The sequence below is a fragment of the Ailuropoda melanoleuca genome, chromosome X, assembly GCF_002007445.2.
Source record: "Ailuropoda melanoleuca isolate Jingjing chromosome X, ASM200744v2, whole genome shotgun sequence".
NCBI lineage: Eukaryota > Metazoa > Chordata > Mammalia > Carnivora > Ursidae > Ailuropoda > Ailuropoda melanoleuca.
The window spans coordinates 80405937-80428880 of NC_048238.1; the positions used below are offsets into that span (position 1 = coordinate 80405937).

The 22944-nt window shown below is 38.5% G+C and overlaps 1 protein-coding gene across 6 annotated transcripts in view; it reads right to left on the reverse strand.

Annotated features, from left to right (window-relative positions):
- Positions 1 to 292: 292 nt before the first annotated feature.
- IL13RA2 (interleukin 13 receptor subunit alpha 2) overlaps positions 293 to 22944 on the reverse strand; it is a 60344-nt gene continuing 37692 nt past the window's right edge. For all 6 annotated transcript variants that reach the window (XM_034649765.1, XM_034649764.1, XM_034649760.1 and 3 more), the window contains 5 exons: positions 22292 to 22476; positions 21009 to 21154; positions 19471 to 19615; positions 1524 to 1639; positions 293 to 789 (listed from right to left, as the gene is read on the reverse strand). In XM_034649765.1, the coding sequence (XP_034505656.1) occupies positions 739 to 789; positions 1524 to 1639; positions 19471 to 19615; positions 21009 to 21154; positions 22292 to 22476 (643 nt within the window). In that variant the 3' untranslated portion in view covers positions 293 to 738. The remainder of the gene's footprint in view (positions 790 to 1523; positions 1640 to 19470; positions 19616 to 21008; positions 21155 to 22291; positions 22477 to 22944) is intronic.

A 22944-nucleotide genomic window follows, 5' to 3' on the forward strand; every position in this document is an offset into this window, starting at 1 on the left:
CATTTTATTTTTTTCAGCCTTCTATGCATTGCATTTCTTCCACCTTTTTCATGAAATGTAAAGCACACATTTAGACTATGAATGTATTGAAAACTTCTTTCTTTCTTTCTTTTTTTTTTTTAGTGTTTTTTTATTATATTATGTTAGTCACCATACAGTACATCCCCGGTTTCTGATGTAAAGTTTGATGCTTCATTAGTTGCGTATAACACCCAGTGCACCATGCAATACGTGCCCTCCTTACTACCCATCACCGGCCTATTCCAATCCCCCACCCTCCTCCCCTCTGAGGCCCTCAGTTTGTTTCTCATAGTCCATAGTGAAAACTTCTCACTTCTTATTAACCCTCTCCACAGGTTACTTTTAAAGCCAAACAACTTACGGTGAATACATTCATCCCAAGTACAATTTAAAAAAGAAATTAGAATCTCATCTTTCAGGATTCAACATTTCTGGCTTAGTGCAAGTTATAAAATCACATTGTTTTATTAACACATCAGTGAATAGAATCTGACCCAACCCTTGACTTCTTTATGTGTAGCACCCTGACCATATATTAATGAGGAAAAGACCTATTAATAGAATCCAGAAAATGTACTACTAGTTGAGGGTTTGAGTATACTAAAGCCTATTTAAATACAACAATGCTTTTAAAATAAGGTTTATTCAATATTTGGAGAAAAGCTTCAGCTTAAGACTCATATTTAACATTTGGCCATAAGACTGAAAGTTAATGAGTCAACAGAATGTCTCTTGATGAGAAAAGACTTCTTTTTTTGTATGAAAGATCTGAAATTAAAAAAAGAGCTCCATTATTAACAAATAGTCAACAATAACACAAACTATTTCAACTCAGATCAGTAACTCAGAGAAATAGATTTTAAAAAAGCATTCAGCAGAGAAAAAAAGTAAAACATTTCATACACATTCAAATTTCCCTTTATCTTTAAAAGACTTGGTATTAAGATATTTTTCTCCAGTCACAATTTCTCCTTAAAGCCCACCAATCAGTAGTGACCTTCAATGTCTGAAATTCTATAACATCTGTACAGCTCAAATACGAATCATCTGAAAACAGCTCACAGTACAGGTTATATTTTTTATGGATTCTATCTCCCCCAACTAGAGTATAAGCTCTTGGAGTGCAGATACTATCTTTTTCAATTTTTGTGATTTTTGTCTGTGACATACTAATCTACATCCAGTTTAAGTCACTCTCCTCCCAATCCTGCTTTTCTCCTGTAACTCTTTCCTGATATTGTTCCCTAATCTAGAGGTAAATAGTGTTTCATATTCTAAAGCATTATTCCTATATTTCAACAAAAGTAAATCCACCTCCAAATTTAGTTTTATAGGGTTTTTTAAATCATTGTATTTTCTGAAGACATCATCATAATCCATACAACATTAATTGTACACCCACAGTTTATAGGAAAAATTATAAAACATAGGTCCATCAGTTCTAAATGCAGAACATTTATTTGTTCACTATCTCAGACTAAACAGTATGTTACACAACTTACCGTTTTCAGTAAAGCCCTTTGCTTATACAAAAGCAGACAAGTTATTACCAAAACAAATAATGAGACAAAAGCAAATGGTATCAGGAAAAATATTAAGATTTCCTTCCATATGTCACCTAGGATTAAAAATCACGAAAAAAGGGGAAAGGTTAGATGTTTACAATTATTTTTGAAACTGAATTAGTTTACAAATAAACTGGTAACTGGTGAAGAACTGAGTTAAACTTGGTAACATCTGCCATATTTGCTAGTGCATAGATACCAGTTGTGTTTGAGTATAGCATTGCTTTCATCTGTGCACTTTGTATATAGAACAATTACTTTATTAAACTGCTAACATCTCTTCATTTCACTTAGAGAAACAACTCCCCAAAGCTCAATTCTTATTTTCTGATATGATTTTATTTAAAATTTGACCTTGTGAAATTTCATAACAAAATGATAAAATATTAGCTAAGTGATTAGAGAAACAGGTCTTGTTTACCTCTTAACTCTTACTGAGTCAAAGCTTTATATTGTATCACCTAACGCTATAGTGAGCAAGAGCTGGTGACAGGGAGCAGAATATACGACCAGAAAATATGCCACATTGGCATGGGGATTATTTTGAGTTGAAGGCAATCAAGACCCAGCAGACTCAAGAAAAACATTTATCTTTCCCTTAACTACATAAAAGAACTTAGATTAGATGGCCTGGTCTGAGAGACAGCTATTACCAGAAACAACTTTTATTTGAATGATGTATCTGTATGGCAGGGCAAACATCTAATTACAGTAGTCCCCCCCCCACCTCCACGTCCTTATCCATGGTTTTGCTTTCTATGGTTTCAGTTAGGCGTGGTCAACTGAAGTCCAGAAGCAGATGCTCCTCCCTCTGAAGTATCATCAGAAGATCATTAGTAGCCTAATGCCATGTCATAAGGCCTACATTATTCACCTCACTTCATCTCATTGCTTAGGCATTTTATCATCTCACATCATCACAAGAAGAACACTGAGTATAATAAGGTATTTCGAAAGACCACACTCACATAGCTTTTATCACTGTATATGTTATAACTGTTCTATTTTATTAGTTATTGCTGTTAATCTCTCACTGTGCCTACTTATAAATTAAACTTTACCATAGATTATATAGGAAAAAACAGTTTATATAGGATTCAGTACTCTCCATGGTTTTAGGCATCCACTGGGGGGTCTTGGAACATATCCCCTGTTGATAAGAGGGGGATCTACTGTACCAAACATCTCTTCTTATTGTCCTGTGAATTACCCTTCTCCCCCTTTGAAGTCCCAGGCTCCAATCCCATTCTTTAGCTCATGATAGCATACAAGCCTCAACTGCCCTACTTGCCCTTGGGTCTCATATTTCCATGGGGTCCCTGTATGAAATTAAATTTTTTTATTGTTAATCTGTCTTGTGTCATTTTATTTATTTATTTTTAAAGATTTTATTTATTTATTTGACAGAGAGAGAGACATCACAAGTAGGCAGAGCGACAGGCAGAGGGAGAGGGAGAAGCAGGCTCCCTGCTGAGCAGAGAGTCTGATGCGGGGCTCGAACCCAGGACCCTGGAATCATGACCCGAGCCGAAGACAGACGCTTAACTGACTGAGCCACCCAGGTGCCCCTGTCTTATGTCATTTTAATTATTAGAGCAGCCAAAGAACCTAGAAGACTAGAAGGAACATTTTTCCTCCACAACAGTGAGCGTATTCAGCAGGATAAACTTTAACTGGCTGGCAAGAATTCTTACTATGTCAGTCTCCTGGATCTCTGTCTACAGAGTCTCATGAAAGCAAGAGTGGTAAGAGTCCTTTTCTTTTTCTAAATTTAGATTAGCAAGAGGAAATACTTACGGAACAAGTTCCTCGGGTATAGTACGTCTGGTAAAGATTTGGTATTAGTACTTTTGTTTTCTATTGATCCTTTTCCTCTGTTTCCCCTTGTCACTTTCTACAATTTGAGAGCTTGGCTTTATGAGCACTGAAAATATTCTGCCAACCAAAGGGTACATGTACCAGTATGTATTTGGAAGACAGCTGAACAGGCTGTGGATCTGAGCTGACTGGAGTTAGGCCTGGGTCCAACTTAAAAACCAGAACTTGGGCTAAACTAGGTCTGGAGTGAGGTTTCTTTGTTTGACTCTGCCAGCTGTCAGGGGAAGGGGTCCATTCCATAAGGGGCCTTTGCCATCTCAACCTTCACTGTCTCATTGTGATAATAAAGGTCTTCATTTTCTTAGGCTGGATCTTGTGAGGTCTACATGTTTTGCACTCTCCTTATCAATGGTCAGACAATGGACTTTTGAATTGGACTTCTAGATTAAAATTTTTAGAGAGCATTCATCCTATTGACACCTGCGGAAAAACTAAATTAAAAATGGGACACAAAGGAAAATAATGGCTAGACTTAGGGACTCCCCTAACAAAATGAAGGGACAAAAATTAGAAAAAAAATTAAAGTCTACATCCAATGTAAATTCTCCTTTTCAAAATCTGGCTCCATTTGCCTAGTTCAGCTTCCCTTTTCCTCTAACATTTACAGAGAACACTCTTGCCTGATCTCCAGGTCCAGGGTATACGGGTTACTTGTGTAAATGCTGCAAGCTAGGAAGTGATTTTAGCAGAAGCACCCAAGAAGGGTGATGGGGCTCACTTTGCTATCCCTTATAAATTCTACTTTCCAGGACACTTTAATCAGGCTCTACCAGCTTCAGGCCTTCCCACACGATGTCCTTTTCAGGTATATCCTGGACCCCGCCTGCAAAGAATTCATGTCTCATGAACAGCAGCCTATCTTTTAAATGATAAAACCCCTTTACCTTCACTTTCAGAAGATCATACCAATTTAGAGAGGAGTTGGAAAGATTAGTGGCCGTTCAACCCCCCCACTCACAAGGACCTTATTAGACACTAAGGGGTGTTCTTCCCACCCACAGGGATATAGCAGTTAAGAGACAAATCATATGGTTCCCTGAGAAAACTGCCCCCCCCCAGGAAACAGATGACCAGAATTTCTCCTAGGTCCTCCTACAAATGATCAGCTGATGGCCAATGTTCAGGGGCTGATAGAAGCAACAGGAGGGGCTGATAGAAGCAACAGGAGATGCTTCCCTCCAACCCCACGACAAAGGTGAATTGGTCCAAGTTTAAATTGTACACTCAGAAAGAAGGCCTTTGCTTAAAAGTTTTATACAGATTTTATAAAGGCCCTGTGCAAATTCTTCAACATCAACTCAAATGCCCTCGTATCTATCCTTAAAGGGAAGGTTCCTGTATGGGCCCCACCCAGAGTTTGATGAGACCCTGAGGGATTTTCTGGTAAACTGCTACGTTATTTCCTTAAACAGCCAGGGGAAACTAGAACTAAAATTAATTAAAAACCTTTATTTATTTTTTTTCCCAGAGATAGCTATATGCCTGGGACATGCAGGTGGTTGATTCTTTCCTTTGGCTATCTTTGGGACTGACTCTGGATCTTGGGAAGGTAATACCTTTTGCATCCTCTTTGGGGCCCCTCTTCCACCCAAGTGGGGGTTGTTAAGTACCACTAGAAATACTATTTGTCCTAGCTGAAAACTGACAAGATAGTCCAAAGGATTTTTTAGTAGCTCTATGGTCAGAAGTTGGTCAGAAATTGAAAGCTGATATACCAAGCCTGAAAGAAATTTTTTTAGGTTTCCTTCCCTAAACTAAAATGAAATTATGCACCCAGAAAGAAAAACCTTCTGAAGCATTTGTAAAAGGATTTAATAAAACATTCCAAATATCCCTGGTATTAAAAGGCAAATTGAAGATAAAGTACTTGACTGGGTGGATCAACCTATGATATCATTTAGGCTGCAATCCAATTCTTGGAGAAACTGAGAGTAACTGTCTTTATCTTATAAATCTTTACAGAACTAGAAACGCAGCTGTAGAGGTAGTTTAAAGTTCACTTATTCCTTTTTATCACTCCCCAAATCTCCCCTCTTTATGTCTAAAGGCTTGTAAGTATTGTGAGTGCATCTAGGTCATCTCTTTAAAGTACAAACTTCAGAGAAGTAATTCTTATCAGAAGAACACAAAAAGGAAAAGGTCATTTGAAACTTAAGATGAATGCTTCTCACAAATATTAATTTGTATTATTGTACCTGATTCAACGGCAGTAATTTTTAAATGGAAGCTATAAGTTCTGTTTGTCTATCTGTATATTTATAGATTTTTTTAAAGTTTTTATTTATTTTTTGAAACAGAGAGAGCACACATGCACACGCAGGGGGAAGGGCAGAGGGAAAAGGAAAAGCAGACTCCCTGCTGAGCTTGGAGCCGTACTGGGGCTGGATCCCAGGGCCCTGAGTTCATGACCTGAGCTGAAGTCAGATGCTTAACCAACTGAGCCACCCAGGTGCCCCTGCTTGTGTGTGTTTATATATATGTATTGTAAGGTATTTTTCTGCCTACGGATAGTGCTGACAAAATTAATTTGTGAAAGAATTCTATTTAACTGATCTGGGAAGATATTGGGTATTAAAGCTACTTCAAGTTTGTTGGTTTAATTAAAACAGGCATGTCTTTAGAGTTATCAGGATTAAGCATAATTCTTTTATTCTACCAAGGCTTATTAAAGGTCAAAAGAGTTATCTGTCAGCATGAAAAAATGGCTTGAGATCATGGCTGACTTTGTTTAATGTCTCATCAAGTTTTTGTGAGTAATCTAAACGTAATTGTTGAGAACAAGTGAATTAGATAGATGTTTATGAAATAAGAGTTTTTAGGTGAAATTTTCGGTTTCCCCAGATCTTTTTGGTAACCTAAAGCCTTAAAGTTTTGCTAAGTTAAGTTAAATGATGGATAGCTCTAAATACCCATAATATAGTCATAAATAAAGATCATTTTGGGAGCACCTGGGTGGCTCAGTCATTAAGTGTCTACCTTCAGCTGAGGTCATAATCCGGAGTCCCAGGATGGAGCCCTACATCTAGCCCTGCATCCAGCCCCATATCTGGCTTCCCGCTCAGTGGGGAGTCTGCTTCTCCCTCTGCCCCTCTGCCCTTCTCCCTGCTCATGCTCTCTCTCTTTTACTCATACAAATAAATAAATTCTTTAAAAAAAGAAAAAATCATTTTTAAATAAGATAAAATACTAAAACATTAATTACTGAACATAGATTAATCTTTTTACTTCTTGTTGTTAAAAGAAAAAGACAATAGGTTCAAAATGGAATCACTAAGCCCCACACCAGCAAACTAAGACTTAATATCTAACTTAATTACAGTTTCAGCATTCTGCCAGGGACATGACCTTTATCGAGTGTCTGGCATTACCTGATCAGTACTAGTGAGGTAATCTGCCTGGTAGACCCCTGACCCCTTTCATCCCATAAAGAAAGGTGATCATTCCAGAAATAATCCATGATTTTCCCCCTTCTGCCTATAAAAGCCTTCCATTTCATACAGCTCCTCAGAGCTCCTTCCTATTTGCTAAATTGGTTGCTGCTCAATTTATAAATCTTACAAAAGCCAATTAGATCTTCAAATTTACACAGTTTAATTTTGTTTCTTAAACACTATTACAAAGAAACTAAGATATTTGGGTCCATTGGTGAGCATGTCTTGTGTTATACTGAAAGACTATATTGTGAAGAAACATATGTTTCTAGAAATTATGAACTGTATTCATAAATTTTCCATCTAAAGAATGCTGGCATAACATACAGTTCACAATTACTTCTTAGTTTCACTACAAATTAAGATTTCTAAGGGTTAAGAATTCTAATTAATATATGTAATTAAAGCTGCTAGAAATAATAAGGAAAACACCTCTGCATGCAAGGAAAGTAGGATATGTATTTTTGGTAAGAGAAGTTATGAGGAATGGAGATGCATTTTTTGTTGAGGCAAAAGAAAGTAATTTTATCCTAAAGTGAAACTGGCTGTTGCAGAAGCAGAAAGAAGAAAATAAAGGACAAATTATATAGAAAATTGGGAAGAAAGAAAAAAAGAGAATCATGCCTTGTGTGCTCAAGTTAGCTAAAATAGAATTAGTTTATTACAGGGGTTATAAAATTAAGCTTTAAAATCAGTAATGCACTTACATAAAACTGGAACTTAATTTTCTTTTATCTGTTAAAAGGACAAAATTTTCTTGGACTCTTGACCTGCTCTTGATAAGAGATTATAAAAGGTTTTTTTCTTAACTTTTAAGTAGTTTACCTAGAAAGTGAAGATTTTGTGTTTTATCTAAGTAATTTCCTGTGCTTCATGTCTGGTCTTCAACAGTTAAGAAAACTGGATCTCCTCAATACTGAAAGAGGAAAGTTTTGTTAATAACTATGTAACCTTCTGTACTTGCCTTTGAAATACTTTATTGTCACTTTGGTCAAATAAATAATTAAATATTGTTTCATAATGATATGTGATCCTATTTAGTCAAGTGTCCAAACCTTTTGATATTTTTGACAAACTTCCTAAAATCAAATTCTAAATGAAGTCCTGACTCAGAAATTGGGGATTTTCTCGAGAGTTTCTGGAACATCCCAAAGATATGTTCTTTCTCCTTATAAAAAGTGAGATGTTAAACTAATTAAGCTTATTTGCTATGTAATTACATGGGAAGCATTGCCAAATAAGTGATGCTGAAACTTCCTAGATTATATTTGTGTGGATATATGTTAGTATTATAAGTATTCCAAAATTATGTGAAATTCCTAGAAATGTGGCATGTTTGGTATAATGATTGTCAGTCATAATTCCAGTTATTATCTTAAAATGTTGTATGTTACATAAATTATCAAATTTCCTTGTCAATTCCATTGTAAAGAACTTTCATCAGACCTTTAACTCAATAAGGATTTTTAAAAACTTTTTTCATTTACAGAGTTACTGTTTTACTCATATGCTTTTGCAAGAGTATTCCTTTAAAAGTACTTCATCTTCCAGGCATCTGGGTGGCACAGTTGATTGGGCAGCTGCCTCTGGCTTGGGTCACGGTCCCGAGGTCCTGGGATGGAGCCCCACATGAGGCTCCTTGCTCAGTGGGGATTCTGCTTCTCCCTCTCCCTCTGCTGATCCCCCTGCTTGTGCTCTCTTGCTCATGCTCTCTTTCTCAAATAAATAAATAAAATCTTTTTTTAAAAAAAGGACTTCAAGGAGATTCAAGGAAAGCACTTTTGACAAGAATAGGTTTCTGATAACTTTAAGATCATAAAACTGAACTAGAGAAGAATTTCCAGAACTAATGAAAAAAACTAGATTAAAGCTGAAAAAGAATTAAATACATGGGACTTAATGAACTGATGAGGACAATTACAATTTAAAAAATTTTTTGTTTGAAACTTCGCTGGCTTTTTAATGGCTTCTTTTTCCAGATTCGAAGAAACTTTTTTCTCTTGAACTACCTACATCTTAGAGCAACTTGGTAAAGTGTATCTTTGTGAACAAAAATGGAACAACTTTTCACCCTACCTGATCCCTCCAGAACTGGGAGTGAGTATTCTTATTTCATGGCAATATTTGTGTAAGTTCAATGAGAAGCTGTCCTCCTTGTTAACAGGACACATTGAAAATGTTGGTTATATTACTAAAGCTTTGACTACAATGTCATATTTGAGAGAGATCTACATAGACTCAGATATCATCAGACAGTTTTAAGGAACTAAGGTGGACTTTATGGGGGCAATAAAGCCCCTTGGAAAAAAATCAGCCTGGTGCCTTATTTACAGGGTTCCTGGCAGCATTACCAGGTAAGTAAGGAAGGTCACTTCCTGGCAGGTTCAGGAACCTCAGAAAATTTGAGGAACCTCAAGAAGAGAGGAATTCATCCAAATCTATAGGTAGTGCAAGTAAAGTCTAATGATGAGAATTCAGCTTGAATTCTTAGCCTCCAGAGGCTTTTAAAAATCCAATCTGAGATTCCTAATGAAAAGTTCCAGCAATGCAGATTTAGAGGAGCCTATATGATCAATCACTATTCTTGCTGCACTTATGTAAATAATGAGGCCAAGTTTATTGAAACTAGACTTTGCAAACACATTTATCTTACTGTGGTTCTCTTTGATAAAAAAAAGGAGTTGACTATAGAGAGGAAACTTATGTTTTAGCAATACACCTTTGTGGATATCAAATTCTAGTACTGTTAATTATCTTTGAGGCTTTGTGTTCTACCTATAAAATGGACTATATCCTGAACTCTTCTAGTTTCCTTCCATATATGGGTACGACCCTCCAAACTAACATTTCCAACGTTCTCTCACCCTTCTGCCTTGGAATCAATGAGAAGAAAAAATCCCTTATCCTGAAGCCCTGTAAGCTAAAGCTAAACAACTCGATATAAACTTCGAAGAAATCAACACAACAGCTCATGTATAGACAATCTTTATGCCTATTGCAGTGTGGGCTACTGAGAAAGATCACTAGAGACACTCAAACTGCAAACCAGGAAAATCTATCAGGTTGCCACTTCCTGCCCTTGGTCTATCTAAAGATGCTCTAAGCAGTTACATCTAGAAATCTTCTTGACTGGTTGCCTTCAAAAGTCAGAAACTGAAATCACAATCTTCCCCAAATACTAACCATTTTTTGTTTGTTTCCACAGAAGTCCCTCTTCTTAAATACCTGATTGCTTGCATTATAGACCTAACTTTTGGAGCCCGCCTGCATCACCAACTCTTGAAATGAGACACAACTATTTGACTAAACTGCTTCTTGGCTATGAAACTTCTTAGGGAAGTTTCAAAGGCAAGACTGAAGAGGAGCAGAATACATGAATCAAAATGTGCCACATTGGCTATTATTTTGAGCTGAAGACAATCAAGCTCCAGCAGTCTTTAGAAAAACACTTACCTCTCTCTTAACTACCTAAAGAATTTAGATAGTGGGTCTGCCTCAGAGAGGGAACTATCACCAAAGATAACTTTTATCTGAATGACCCATCTGCATGGTAGGGCAAACATCTAATTACCAAACATCTGCTCTTCTTATTGTCCCATGAGTCCTATTCCCCTTAGAAGCTCCAGGCCCCTATCCCATTTCTTAACTCATGATGGTATATAATAAGCCCTGACTGTCCTTGAGTTTCATATTTTTATGGGATCCTATACAAACAAAATTAAATTTGTTTTTCTCCTGTTAGTCTGTCATATACCAAGTTAACTATTAGACCAGCCAAAGGACATAGAAGGGTAGAAGTAACATTTTTCCTCTCCTACACTGGTCTTTATAAAAGTCCCTGTGTGAATAATGGAGCTAGTCGTTAAAGGTCACGTTTTTAAAGTTGTTTTACATTTTAGAGACTAAATGAGATGAGGTTGTTTTTCTTTTCTTTTCTTTTCTTTTTAGGATAAAGTTTTAATGGTTCCCCTGCATAGCAAGAAGTGAGCAATCACTACACAAACTTAAAAAGTAGACAAAACTTGTCCTTCCAAAATGAATATCTTCCACTTATTTTGAAGTACTACAGAACATCTTAAATCCTAGGCCCATACCTACACTCAAACCTACCCTCAACCCCATCGTTTTCTTTGTCCTGTTCCCTTAGGATCTTATTTTCCACTAAAAAATTACCAAGTTTGTATGTTTAGCTCAATTAAGATCTGCAAGGATATAATCCATAGAAATGACCAATGTGTAAGCTTTTTGGCATACAAAATTAACAGTGGGAAAGCAGACTTCTTTGAGGTTCCGGTTGCTTTCCCTACACACGGAATCAATCCTAAAGAAGATATATTTTCATTTCCAAAAGAAAGTATTGTCCTATATTTCTATTACTTGAAACATTCAAGTAATCTCCTAAGGAGCTAAGACCACATGTATCTCAGGAAGTTCTTTCTTCCTAATCTCAGAGTTATTAAGATTCTACCAGGAGATACCCATCAGGGCAAAATAAATCTCGGACATCAATATTGCACTAAAGATTGTATGTAATACACATAAAGGATGTATTATTTTGAGAATGTGGCTAAAGGGGGCACCTGGGTGGCTCAGTTCGTTAAGTGTCTGTCTTCGGCTCGGGTCATGATCCCAGGGTCTGGGATCGAGCCCCATGTGGGGCTCCCTGCTCAGTGGGGAATCTGCTTCTCCCTCTCCCTCTGGCTCTCCCCCTGCTTGTGTGCTTTCTCTGTGTCAAATAAATAAAATCTTAAAAAAAGAAAAAAAGAACGTGGCTAAAAACTCACCATACCCACTTTAAACTATGCATTGACTAATGATAAGATATAATTCAGGATATGATTTTCTCAATGTCAATTCCATAGTGTCTCCAGATATCTTATAGCAGTGACAAAAATAAATAACAGAACCAGTGTGTGTTCTTTCTGATTCCATACATCTCTTGGTTAATTGAGTTCTCCCTTTCTACCTGTTTTTTCTTCATAGCCCTTAGTGATTATATGATACAGTTAGCTTCTTTGTTTATTGCTTATCTCTATTCAATATGAGAATAAAATATCAATTCTGTGAGGACAGGGATTTTTTTTTTATTGTTATATCTCTGATGCCTGAAAAAGTCCTGACACATATTAGGTGCTTTATAAATATTTGATGAATGAAAGATAACAATATCAATATAATAGTGAGATAACAGTCAAACAGGGATTCTATTAAAATGGAACAATAGGAAAAGAGATGAATGATTGATAGATGACAGTATCTGTATCTGTATATGTATTTACATATCTATATACCTGACAAAGTAATGCTGAGTTAATTTCCTTCACTTTTGAACAATTATTAGCAATTTCTGTTGATAAAGCTAGTATACTGTAAAGCACAATAATATTTTGCCTCACTTTCAAAGCTTTTTAGTTTATATTGTTATTTAATTTAAATGTCTTTTTTATCATAAGTCACTTTATTTTTTTTTATTTTATTTTATTATATTATGTTAATCACCATACAGTACATCCCCAGATTCCGATGTAAAGTTTGATGCCATTAGTTGCGTATAACACCCAGTGCACCATGCAATACGTGCCCTCCTTACTACCCATCACCAGTCTATCCCATTCCCCCACCCCCCCCCCTCTGAAGTCTTCAGTTTGTTTCTCATAGTCCATAGTCTCTCATGTTTCATTCCCCCTTCTGATTACCCCCCTTTTCTTTATCCCTTTCTTCCCCTACCGATCATCCTAGTTCTTATGTTCCATAGATGAGAGAAATCATATGATAATTGTCTTTCTCTGCTTGACTTATTTCACTTAGCATTATCTCCTCCAGTGCCGTCCATGTTGCAGCAAATGTTGAGAATTCGTTCTTTCTGATAGCTGAGTAATATTCCATTGTATATATGGACCACAGCTTCTTAATCCAGTCATCTGTTGAAGGGCATCTCGGCTCCTTCCATGATTTGGCTATTGTGGACAATGCAGCTATGAACATTGGGGTGCATATGGCCCTTCTCTTTACTACGTCTGTATCTTTGGGGTAAACACCCAGTAGTGCAATGGCTGGGTCATAGGGTAGTTCAATTTTTAACTTTTTAAGGGACCTCCACACTGTTTTCCAGAGTGGCTGTACCAACTTGCATTCCCACCAACAATGTAGGAGGGATCCCCTTTCTCCACATCCTCTCCAACAATTGTTGTTTCTTGCCTTGTCTATCTTTGCCATTCTAACTGGCGTAAGGTGGTATCTCAGTGTGGTTTTGATTTGAATTTCCCTGATGGCTAATGATTTTGAACATTTTTTCATGTGTCTGTTAGCCATTTGTATGTCTTCATTGGAAAAGTGTCTGTTCATATCTTCTGCCCATTTTATGATTTGTTTATTTGTTTCTCGTGTATTGAGTTTGAGAAGTTCTTTGTAGATCTTGGATACCAGTCCTTTATCTGTGGTGTCCTTTGCAAATATATTCTCCCATTCCGTGGGCTGTCTCTTAGTTTTTTTGACTGTTTCCTTGGCTGTGCAGAAGCTCTTTATCCTGATAAAGTCCCATAAGTTCATTTTATCTTTTATTTCTCTTGCCTTTGGAGATGTGTCGTGAAAAAGGTTGCTCTGGCCGATGTCATAGAAGTTGTTGCCTATGTTCTCCTCTAGAATTTTGATGGATTCCTGTCTCACATTGAGGTCTTTCATCCATTTGGAGTTTATTTTTGTGTATGGTGTGAGAGAGTGGTCAAGTTTCATTCTTTTGCATGTAGCTGTCCAATTTTCCCAGCACCATTTATTGAAGAGACTGTCTTTTTTCCACCGGATGTTTTTTCCTGCTTTATCAAAGATTAGTTGCCCAAAGAGCCGAGGGTCCATTTCTGGGTTCTCTATTCTGTTCCATTGGTCGATGTGTCTGTTTTTGTGCCAGTACCATGCTGTCTTTGTGATCACAGCTTTGTAGTACAGCTCGAAATCCGGCATTGTGATGCCCCCAGCTTTGTTTTTCCTTTTCAACAGTTCCTTGGAGATTCGGGGCCTTTTCTGGTTCCATACAAATTTAAGGACTATTTGTTCCAGTTCTTTGAAAAATGTCCTCGGTATTTTGATCGGGATAGCATTGAAAGTGTAGATTGCTCTGGGTAGTATGGACATTTTAACTATGTTAATTCTTCCAATCCATGAGCATGGAATATTTTTCCATCTTTTTATGTCTTCCTCAATATCTTTCAAAAGTGATCTATAGTTTCTAGCATATAGGTCCTTTACGTCTCTGGTTAAGTTAATTCCAAGGTAACGCATGGTTTTTGGTGTTATTGTAAATGGGATGGATTCCCTAATTTCTCTTTCTTCAGTCTCGTTATTCGTGTATAGAAATGCAACTGATTTCTGGGCATTGATTTTGTATCCTGCCACCTTACTGAATTGTTCTATAACTTCTAATAGTTTGGGAGTGGATTCCTTTGGGTTTTCCATATAGAGTATCATGTCATCTGCAAAGAGAGACAGTTTGACTTCTTCTTTGCCGATTTGGATACCTTTGATCCCTTTTTGTCTTCTGATTGCTGTTGCAAGGACTTCTAGTACTATGTTGAATAATAGTGGCGAGAGTGGGCATCCTTGTCGTGTTCCTGATCTTAAGGGAAAGGCTTCCAGCTTTTCCCCATTGAGAATAATGCTTGCAGTAGGCTTTTCATAGATGGCTTTTATGAGATTGAGAAATGTACCCTCTATTCCTACACTCTGAAGGGTTTTAATCAGGAAAGGATGCTGTATTTTGTCAAATGCTTTTTCTGCATCAATTGAGAGGATCATATGGTTCTTGAGTCTTTTCTTGTTGATATGATGTATCACATTGATTGATTTGCGAGTGTTGAACCATGCTTGCATCCCAGGTATGAATCCCACTTGGTCATGATGGATAATCCTTTTAATGTACTGTTGGATTCTATTAGCAAGGATCTTGTTGAGGATTTTGGCATCCATATTCATTAGAGAAATCGGTCTGTAATTCTCCTTTTTGAGGGGGTCTTTGCCTGGTTTGGGGATCAAGGTAATATTAGCCTCATAGAATGAGTTTGGTAGCTTTCCTTCTGTTTCTATTTTTTGAAATAGCTTTAGGAGAATAGGTATTATTTCTTCTTTGAATGTTTGGTAGAATTCCCCAGGAAAACCGTCTGGGCCTGGAGTTTTATTATTTGGAAGGTTGTTTATCACTGACTCAATTTCTTCATAGTTAATTGGCCTATTTAAGAAATCTATTTCTTCCTGTTTCAGTCTTGGTAGTTTATAGGTTTCCAGGAAGGCCTCCATCTCTTCCAGATTGTTTAGTTTTTTGGCATATAGCTGTTGATAAAAGTTTCTAATAATCCTTGCAATTTCAATGGTGCTGGTCGTGACCTCTCCCTTTTCAGTCATAATTTTAATAATCTCAGTCCTTTCTCTTTGTTTTTGGACAAGTTTTGCCAGTGGTCTATCAATTTTATGGATTCTCTCAAAGAACCAGCTTCTAGTCCTGTTGATCTGCTCTACTGTGGTTCTGGTCTCTAATTCATTGATTTCTGCTCTAATCTTGGTCAACTCCTTCCTTGTCAGTGGGTTAGGCCTGTCCCTCTGTTGCTGTTCCAGTTTCTTGAGGTGAGAATATAGAAACTGCATTTTAGATTTTTCTATTCTTTTGAGTGAGGCTTGGATGGCTATGTATTTCCCCCTTAGGACTGCCTTTGCAGTATCCCATAGGTTTTGGACCGTTGTGTATTCATTCTCGTTGGTCTCCATAAATTGTTTAATTTGTTTTTTGATTTCCTGGTTTATCGAGTCATTCTTGAGCAGGATGGTTCTTAGCCTCCAAGTGTTTGAGTTTCTTCCAGGTTTTTCCTTGTGGTTGAGTTCCAATTTCAGAGCGTTGTGGTCTGAGAATATGCAGGGGATAATTTCAATCTTTTGGTATTGGCTGAGACCTGTTTTGTGTCCCAGAGCATGATCTATTCTTGAGAATGTTCCATGGGCATTTGAATAGAATGAGTATTCTTTGGTTCTGGGGTGTAGTGTTCTATATATATCTATGAGGTCCAACTCGTCGAGTATGGCATTCAAAGCCTTTGATTCTTTGCTTAGTTTTTGCCAGGGTGTTCTGTCTATTTCTGATAGTGGGGTGTTGAGGTCCCCTACTATTACTGTGTTCTTATCTATATGTCTCTTTATTTTGGTTAAGAGTTGGCTTGTGTATCTTGCTGCTCCCCTGTTGGGGGCATATATATTAATAATTGTCATATCCACTTGTTGAATACTTCCTTTAAGAATAATATAGTGCCCTTCTGTATCTCTCTCTATGGCCTCTAGTTTAAAATCCAGTCTATCTGATATGAGAATTGCTACTCCAGCTTTCTTTTGAGGTCCATTTGCGTGGAAGATGGTACTCCATCCCCTTACTCTAAGTCTGAATGCATCTTTGGGTTCAAAATGAGTCTCTTGTAGACAGCAAATGGATGGGTCATGTCTTTTTATCCAATCTGCAACCCTGTGGCGTTTTATGGGAGAGTTTAAGCCATTTAGATTGATAGAGATTATTGACAGATATGATTTTAATGATGCCATTTCTCTTTAAAGTCTTTGTATCGGTTGTGACTTGCTGCTCTGTATCACTCTTGGGGCCTTTTTACCTTTATAGAGCCCCCCTTAATATCTCCTGTAGGGCTGGTTTCGTGGTTACGAAATTGGTTAATGATTGGCGATTTTGGAACGTCTTTATTTCTCCATCAATTCTGAATGACAGCTTTGCTGGATAAAGGATCCTTGGCTGCATGTTTTTCTCTGAAAGAGCTTTAAAAATGCCCCCCCAAGCCTTTCTCTCATTCCAGGTCTCTGTAGACAGGTCTGACGTAATCCTGATACCTTTGCCTTGGTACGTGAGAAATTTCTTTGCCCTGGCCGCTTTCAATACTGTATCCTTGGATCTAATATTTGCGAATTGCACTATGACATGCCGTGGCGTAGGTTTGTCCTGGTTGAGCTTGGATGGGGTCCTCTCTGCCTCTTGGACACGAATGCTTGTTTCCCTTGCTAGATTAGGGAAGTTTTCAGCTACAATTTGTTCAAATATCTCTTCTAGACCTCTGTTTTTCTCCACCCCTTCAGGGATGCCGATGATTCTGACATTGGATCGTTTCATAGAGTCAGTAATCTCCCGTAATCTACATTCGTGGGCGTGGATTTTTTTAAGACCAGCTTCTATTTTCGTTTTTTCTTCTACTAACCCATCCTCCAATTCGCTAACGCGTTCCTCTGCCTCGGTGACCCTGGCCGTCAGAGCCTCTAGTTTTGACTGTATTTGGCCCACTGAGTTTTTAATTTCTGTCAGATTCGCTCTCATTTCTGCCCTTAGGGATTCTATATTCTCAGCAACGCTTTCTCTGATGCTTTTTTCAAGTTTACTCATCATCTTGACCATTGTTGCTCTGAATTCCATTTCTGATAATTGGGATACATCCATATGTATTAATTCTGTGGCCGAGGCCAATTCTGTGGCAGAGGCCACAGACTCATTATCTTTTCTTTGCTGGGGGGGACTTCTCCTTCTCGTCATTCTGATGAAGAGAGATTGCAGGGTTGTCCAGAGCCCAAGTGTTGACTGGGACCCAGGCCGTGCGCCCTTGTTTTATAGAGATCTTAGGGATGTGGGCTTCTTCCTTAAAGAGTTTATTTATTTATTTGAGAGAGAGAGAGACAGTCAGCAAGAAAGGGAACCCAAGCAGAGGAGTGGGAGAGGAAGAAGCAGGTTCCCGGTGGAGAAGCCCGATGAAGGACTCCTTACGGAGCGTTGTGATCACACCCTAATCCGAAGACAGGTGCTTGGTGACTGCGCCACTCAGGCGCTCCGGGTTGTGGGCTTCTTGATTTTTCAGCCTGCCTTCTGGGGGAGGGGCCTGCCTGCCGGTACTCAGAAAACCCTGTTTGGGTAGAGTCTCTGTGTCCCTTGCGAGGGGGGATGGGGATGGGCACCCTGTGAGCCGGTATTTCCGGGCTTTTGTTCTCTGGCGGCTTTCCCTGGCGGTTTGCTATGCCTCTTCTGAGAGAGCAGCAGCGGCTGAAATTCAGCCTCTGTCTCAGAACAGAGGGATCGCGGATCGTTCTCCACTGATGTTCTGGCCACTTTAACTCTGTTTCTGTTGGTGCTGCTCAACCCTGCAGCATCCCGGGCTGTGCGCCCCACACCCGGCGTCCCAGCCCTCACTTCCAGGGCCGGCACGTCTCTGTCCTTTGTGTTTCCAACCCCGCCAGCCGCCAGCCGCCCCGCGCGGGCTCCCGGAGCTCCCCGTCTCAGTCTGGTGTCTCACGGGTGCTGACCGCGAGTCCGCCTGCTCCCCCGTGCAGGTGGCCCTCCAGCCGCCAGCCGCCCCGCGGACGCTCCCGGAGCTCCCGGTCTCAGCCTCGATCCAGTGAGCACACCGGAGCTCCGGAGCTCCGTGAGATGCTTGGTGGTGCACGCTCCCGGCTCACGGACTCAGTCTGCCGTTTCCAGAGTGCGGGTCCGCGGTCCGCCCGCTCCCCGGTGCAGGTGGCCCGCCAGCCGCCCTGCGCGCGCGCTCCTGGAGCTCGCGTTCTAAGTCTGTTGTCTCGCGGGTGCCGTCCGCGAGTCCGCCTGCTCCCCCGTGCAGGTGGCCCGCCAACCGCCAGCCGTCCCGCGTGCGCTCCCGGAGCTCCCTTCTCAGCCTGCTGTCTCAAGCGTGCGGGTCCGCGGTCTGTCCGCTCCCCCTTGCAGGTGGCTACCGCTTCCCGGCGCCCTGACACGGCGGCTCCCTCCCCCTTCTGTTTAGCTTCCGATATCTGTGCGCGGTTTCACGGCTCCCCGCTTCGTACCTCGATACTCAGCGCTGGAGATGTTCATTTGTAGAGATCCAGATGTATCTTCCTGCATCTCAGGCTGATTCCGTGGATGTTCCTGCTGGTCTGGTACCTATCCAGCTCAATTCAGGGGACCGGCTGAAAAAGGGGTCCCCTACTCCTCCGCCATCTTAACCTCCAATCCCTATTTCTATAATTTGATAGACAATACTTAGTTTCCCTTTAAAAATATTTTACCAACTTCAGGGCACCTGGGAGGCTCAGCTGGTTGAGCATCTGCCTTCGGCTCCTATCATAAGTCACTTTAAATCAGAATTGGAAGTGAATGGAATTGCTTTTACTCATGATGATATATTAATTAGAAAAATACTCATTAGGCACAGTACTAGACACTCAAAAACAAGTGTATGCTGACCCATCCTTGCTTTAAGATTTCTGTTCTCTTCAAAATTGAGAGTCTAGAAAAATATTGATTAAAATAGGCTTCCCCAAAAAAGAACTAGCATATTCTCTTTACCAACAGCCAGAGAAACAAGAATGTTGATGAGAGAACTATAACAAGATTCTTACTTAAACTAGTTTACTCCTAGTTAAAACTGAATATATTTTCCATAAATCTATGTTTGAGGTGCTTGCTAATTTATCTTCTGTTTATAGACTATATGCAAAAGCATTTTGATTTCCATAATTAGAAAATACACTGAAAGAAAATAAATTTGCTAGCAAATAGCTATTTAGTTACTGCTCTTATCTCATACCTTTCCAGCATTGTTCATCACTCCACTCACTCCAGATTCCATCATCTGAGCAATACATATTCACTTTACTTCTTACCAAAAAGCATAATTTTTGGCTTTCATTTGATGTTCTTGTGACTTGTATCTCATTTTCAACTGTGGTAGTCTGAAAGCCAAGTAAAAAATAAGATGCTGTTATTTGATCTAATTGCAGCTAGATAGATCCCATTTGATTTGTCACTTTTGTAGTGGATTTTGTTACCTAAAATACACATATCAAATGACTAGAAAGCTATATACCAAATCTTAACAGTGATTCTCTCTCTGTATGGTGGGGTGTTTTTGGTTTTTTTTTTCATTTTTTTTCCTTCCCTTCCTTACTTACAAAATTTTTCTATAGTGATAATGGATCACCTGTAGTAAAGGTTCATGCGACAGAGCAAAACGCCTAGATAGCTTTAGTGTTTATGATACCCAGTATTTGGATTAGTGTCAGATTTCTCAGATTACATAAACTGGAAAATGCTACATATACTGAGTTAGCAAAAGGAGCCATCATGTGAATGTTACTTCTATGGAAACTATAGAGTTCATACACATAGTCTTTTTTTTTTTTTCTCTCCTTATTTTGGTTAACTGCCGTAAAAGCTGTGTAACAGTGCTCAGGGCTTAGCATGAAACTTCTTCAGATATGAGAATACACAAGGCTGGATGATCTCAAAGGGGAAAAAAAAATCACTGAAGAAACTGCCTCAGTTTTGCATTTCAAAGAACTGAACAGTATTTCTCATCCAAAATAACAGCTTCTCTTTTGTTGCGACTTTTCTTGGGAGCCAGCATAATGTAGTAGACTGGGAATAGCGGAGTAATTTGTAAGTCAATTCACTTCCTTGGGGCATGTAAATCAATTCAACTCCCAGTTTTCTCACCCGTATATGAAATTAATTGATTAGAACTAATGGCTCACCTACATGTCTCCAACACTTTCTAAGTTGGAAACCAATGAATAAAAATAACATATAACAATGTAGGGCTAAAGGCATCATCACATTGTTGTTGCTAGGGGGTAAAGAGTCTTGCAATCATTGCCTACTTCCTCCGTCAGCCCCCCTTCTGCACTACAAGCAATTCAAGTAGCCCCATCAGAGTCTAATTCTGACCTGATGCTTGTTTCTCAAGAAGTGGTTTCTACGTTTGTATTTTTTCCTTTTCTTTTCACCTAAGGCCTCATCATAATCCATCTCATACTTACACTTGGCAACTTTAATTTGTTGGCACAATATTAGAAACAAATGACTACATTATCTCTAAAGTCCTAATGTAGCTTTAAAATTGGTATGACTGATTATGCTTTCAGACTACAAGCAAGCATCTTTCTTTTGTCCCCTACATTATATTGTTTTCCGGAAATTATACTAAGATACATGTCATATTCTATTCCTCATATGGATAGCAACTGATTTTGGTTCTCATGTTTGCTTATTTTATTCAAAAGGCTATGTTTAAAAAAAATAAAAGGCTATGTTTGTGATTTTCCCAAATAAATGCAATGTTCATACCACCCAGGTAGAATCATCTTCTGTGAATTCAATTTCATAAATGAAACATTTTGCTGGAATGGGTCCTTTAGGAATGCTCCATTTCAGGTTAATTTCCTCTGAATTCTTCACAGTAAGACTAAGATACTCTGGTGGCAAAGGTTTAACTGAAAAGCAAAAGGAAGGCATTTCAACATGGAGGTCACTAAGTTTAGCAGTAGCTCTTATCAAAAGCTAGGGACAGCTAATAAGAGAAGCTTCTAAGATAAATTGGGTGGGTCAAGACTAATCTCTATAATGTGAATTAAAATCAAAGTTGCTTGCCAACCAAGATTAGTTTATTGAGAAACTTGGTTATTTTGGAAACTAAATTTTGGTAAGTCACATTTTGACAAATATTTAAGCCCAAAAGAAAAGTTAGAAGATCCATATCATTACAGTCATTTTTCCATTTGGTAGCATTAGGAAAAACCACCACAACCATTACTACTACTATTTTTATCAATAGCTAATTCTCATTTAGACCTTATGATGTGTCAGGCACTGAACCAGGGATGTCACATCATAAACTCACTCATGGCAGTGCCTGGGTGGCTCAGTTGGTTAAGCATCTGCCTTCAGCTCAGGTCCTGGGATCAAGCCCCTCATTGGGCTCCTGCTCAGCAGCAGAGTCTGTTTCTCCTTCCTCCCTCTCCCCCACCACCCTGTTCATGCTCTCTCTTGCTCACTCTCTCTCTCTCAAATACATAAAATCTTAAAAACAAAACAAAACAAAAAAACACCTCACTCATGTCTCACAATAAATCTATGAAGTGTCCTCTATTATCCTCATTTTACTGATAAGGAAATTGAAACAGACATCAAAAGTAACTTGCCCAAAGTCATACAGCTAGAAAGTAGTAAATCCAAGATTCAGATGCAGGTATGGCTGACTCTAAAACCTGTCATTATTGTAACTGTTAGAACTAAGAACTCAGAATATCCAACCATTGACCTATTGAAATGTGGGAATAAGGGATTCTATAATTACTCCATCATTAACACTAGACAAAAATACTTTACAGCAATCTTTGAAGCTGAGGGATAAACTAAATTCTAAAAAATTCTAAAAAAAATTATTCTTCATTCAATTCCTTATTCCTGTACTTTTGTATTTAATTAGAGCTTCTTCATACCCTCTCTTGGCCCTCATTTTTCTGGCTTTGCATTTCCATAAGTTTCTCTATATCTTTGTCTCCATCTCTTCTCTTCCATGTGGTTGTAAATGGCCTAAACTAGAAGTATTTTGAAGTTGTTGAACTCACCTATATTTTGAAGCTGAAAAATAAAATAGTTAGGTCTGATAGGATGGGATTCTGATGACCCATTAACACAGATGTAGAAATCTTTATAGTCTGATGACTCCAAATAGGGAAACTTGCATCCCATATTTTTTCCATTAATCTTGATGTAATCAGCACACTGTGTTGTACGACCCAAGCCCTCATACCTGTAAAAAGAAATACTGTAAGAATTGTGCTTACCAATATCTTAAAGTATCGTGGTATTCAGTTTTCAATTATCTTAAGATACCAAGTAAATAAAAAAATCATTTAATAACATGCAATATTTATTGAGCACCAACTCTGTGCCAAATCCTATGCTATGTGCTAGGGATACAATAGTAAAGCAAGCAGACATAGTCCATAATTTCATGGAGATTACAATCTGGTGGGAGTCTTTACAAAATATCAAAGATAAGGCAAGGATTCTTACTCATGTACTTAGGTTATGTTGACTTACCCACAAGAATCAAAGGGTAAGATTTCTATTAAGAAAACCTGGGGTTTATATAGATAATGCTGGGTGATACTGCGTTTTTTATATTGTACTGGAGAATTTATATTAGAAGAAAGCACATCTAAAAGCAGACTTACAAAATATTGTTATGTGTAATAAAGTGAATGAAAGTCCTCTG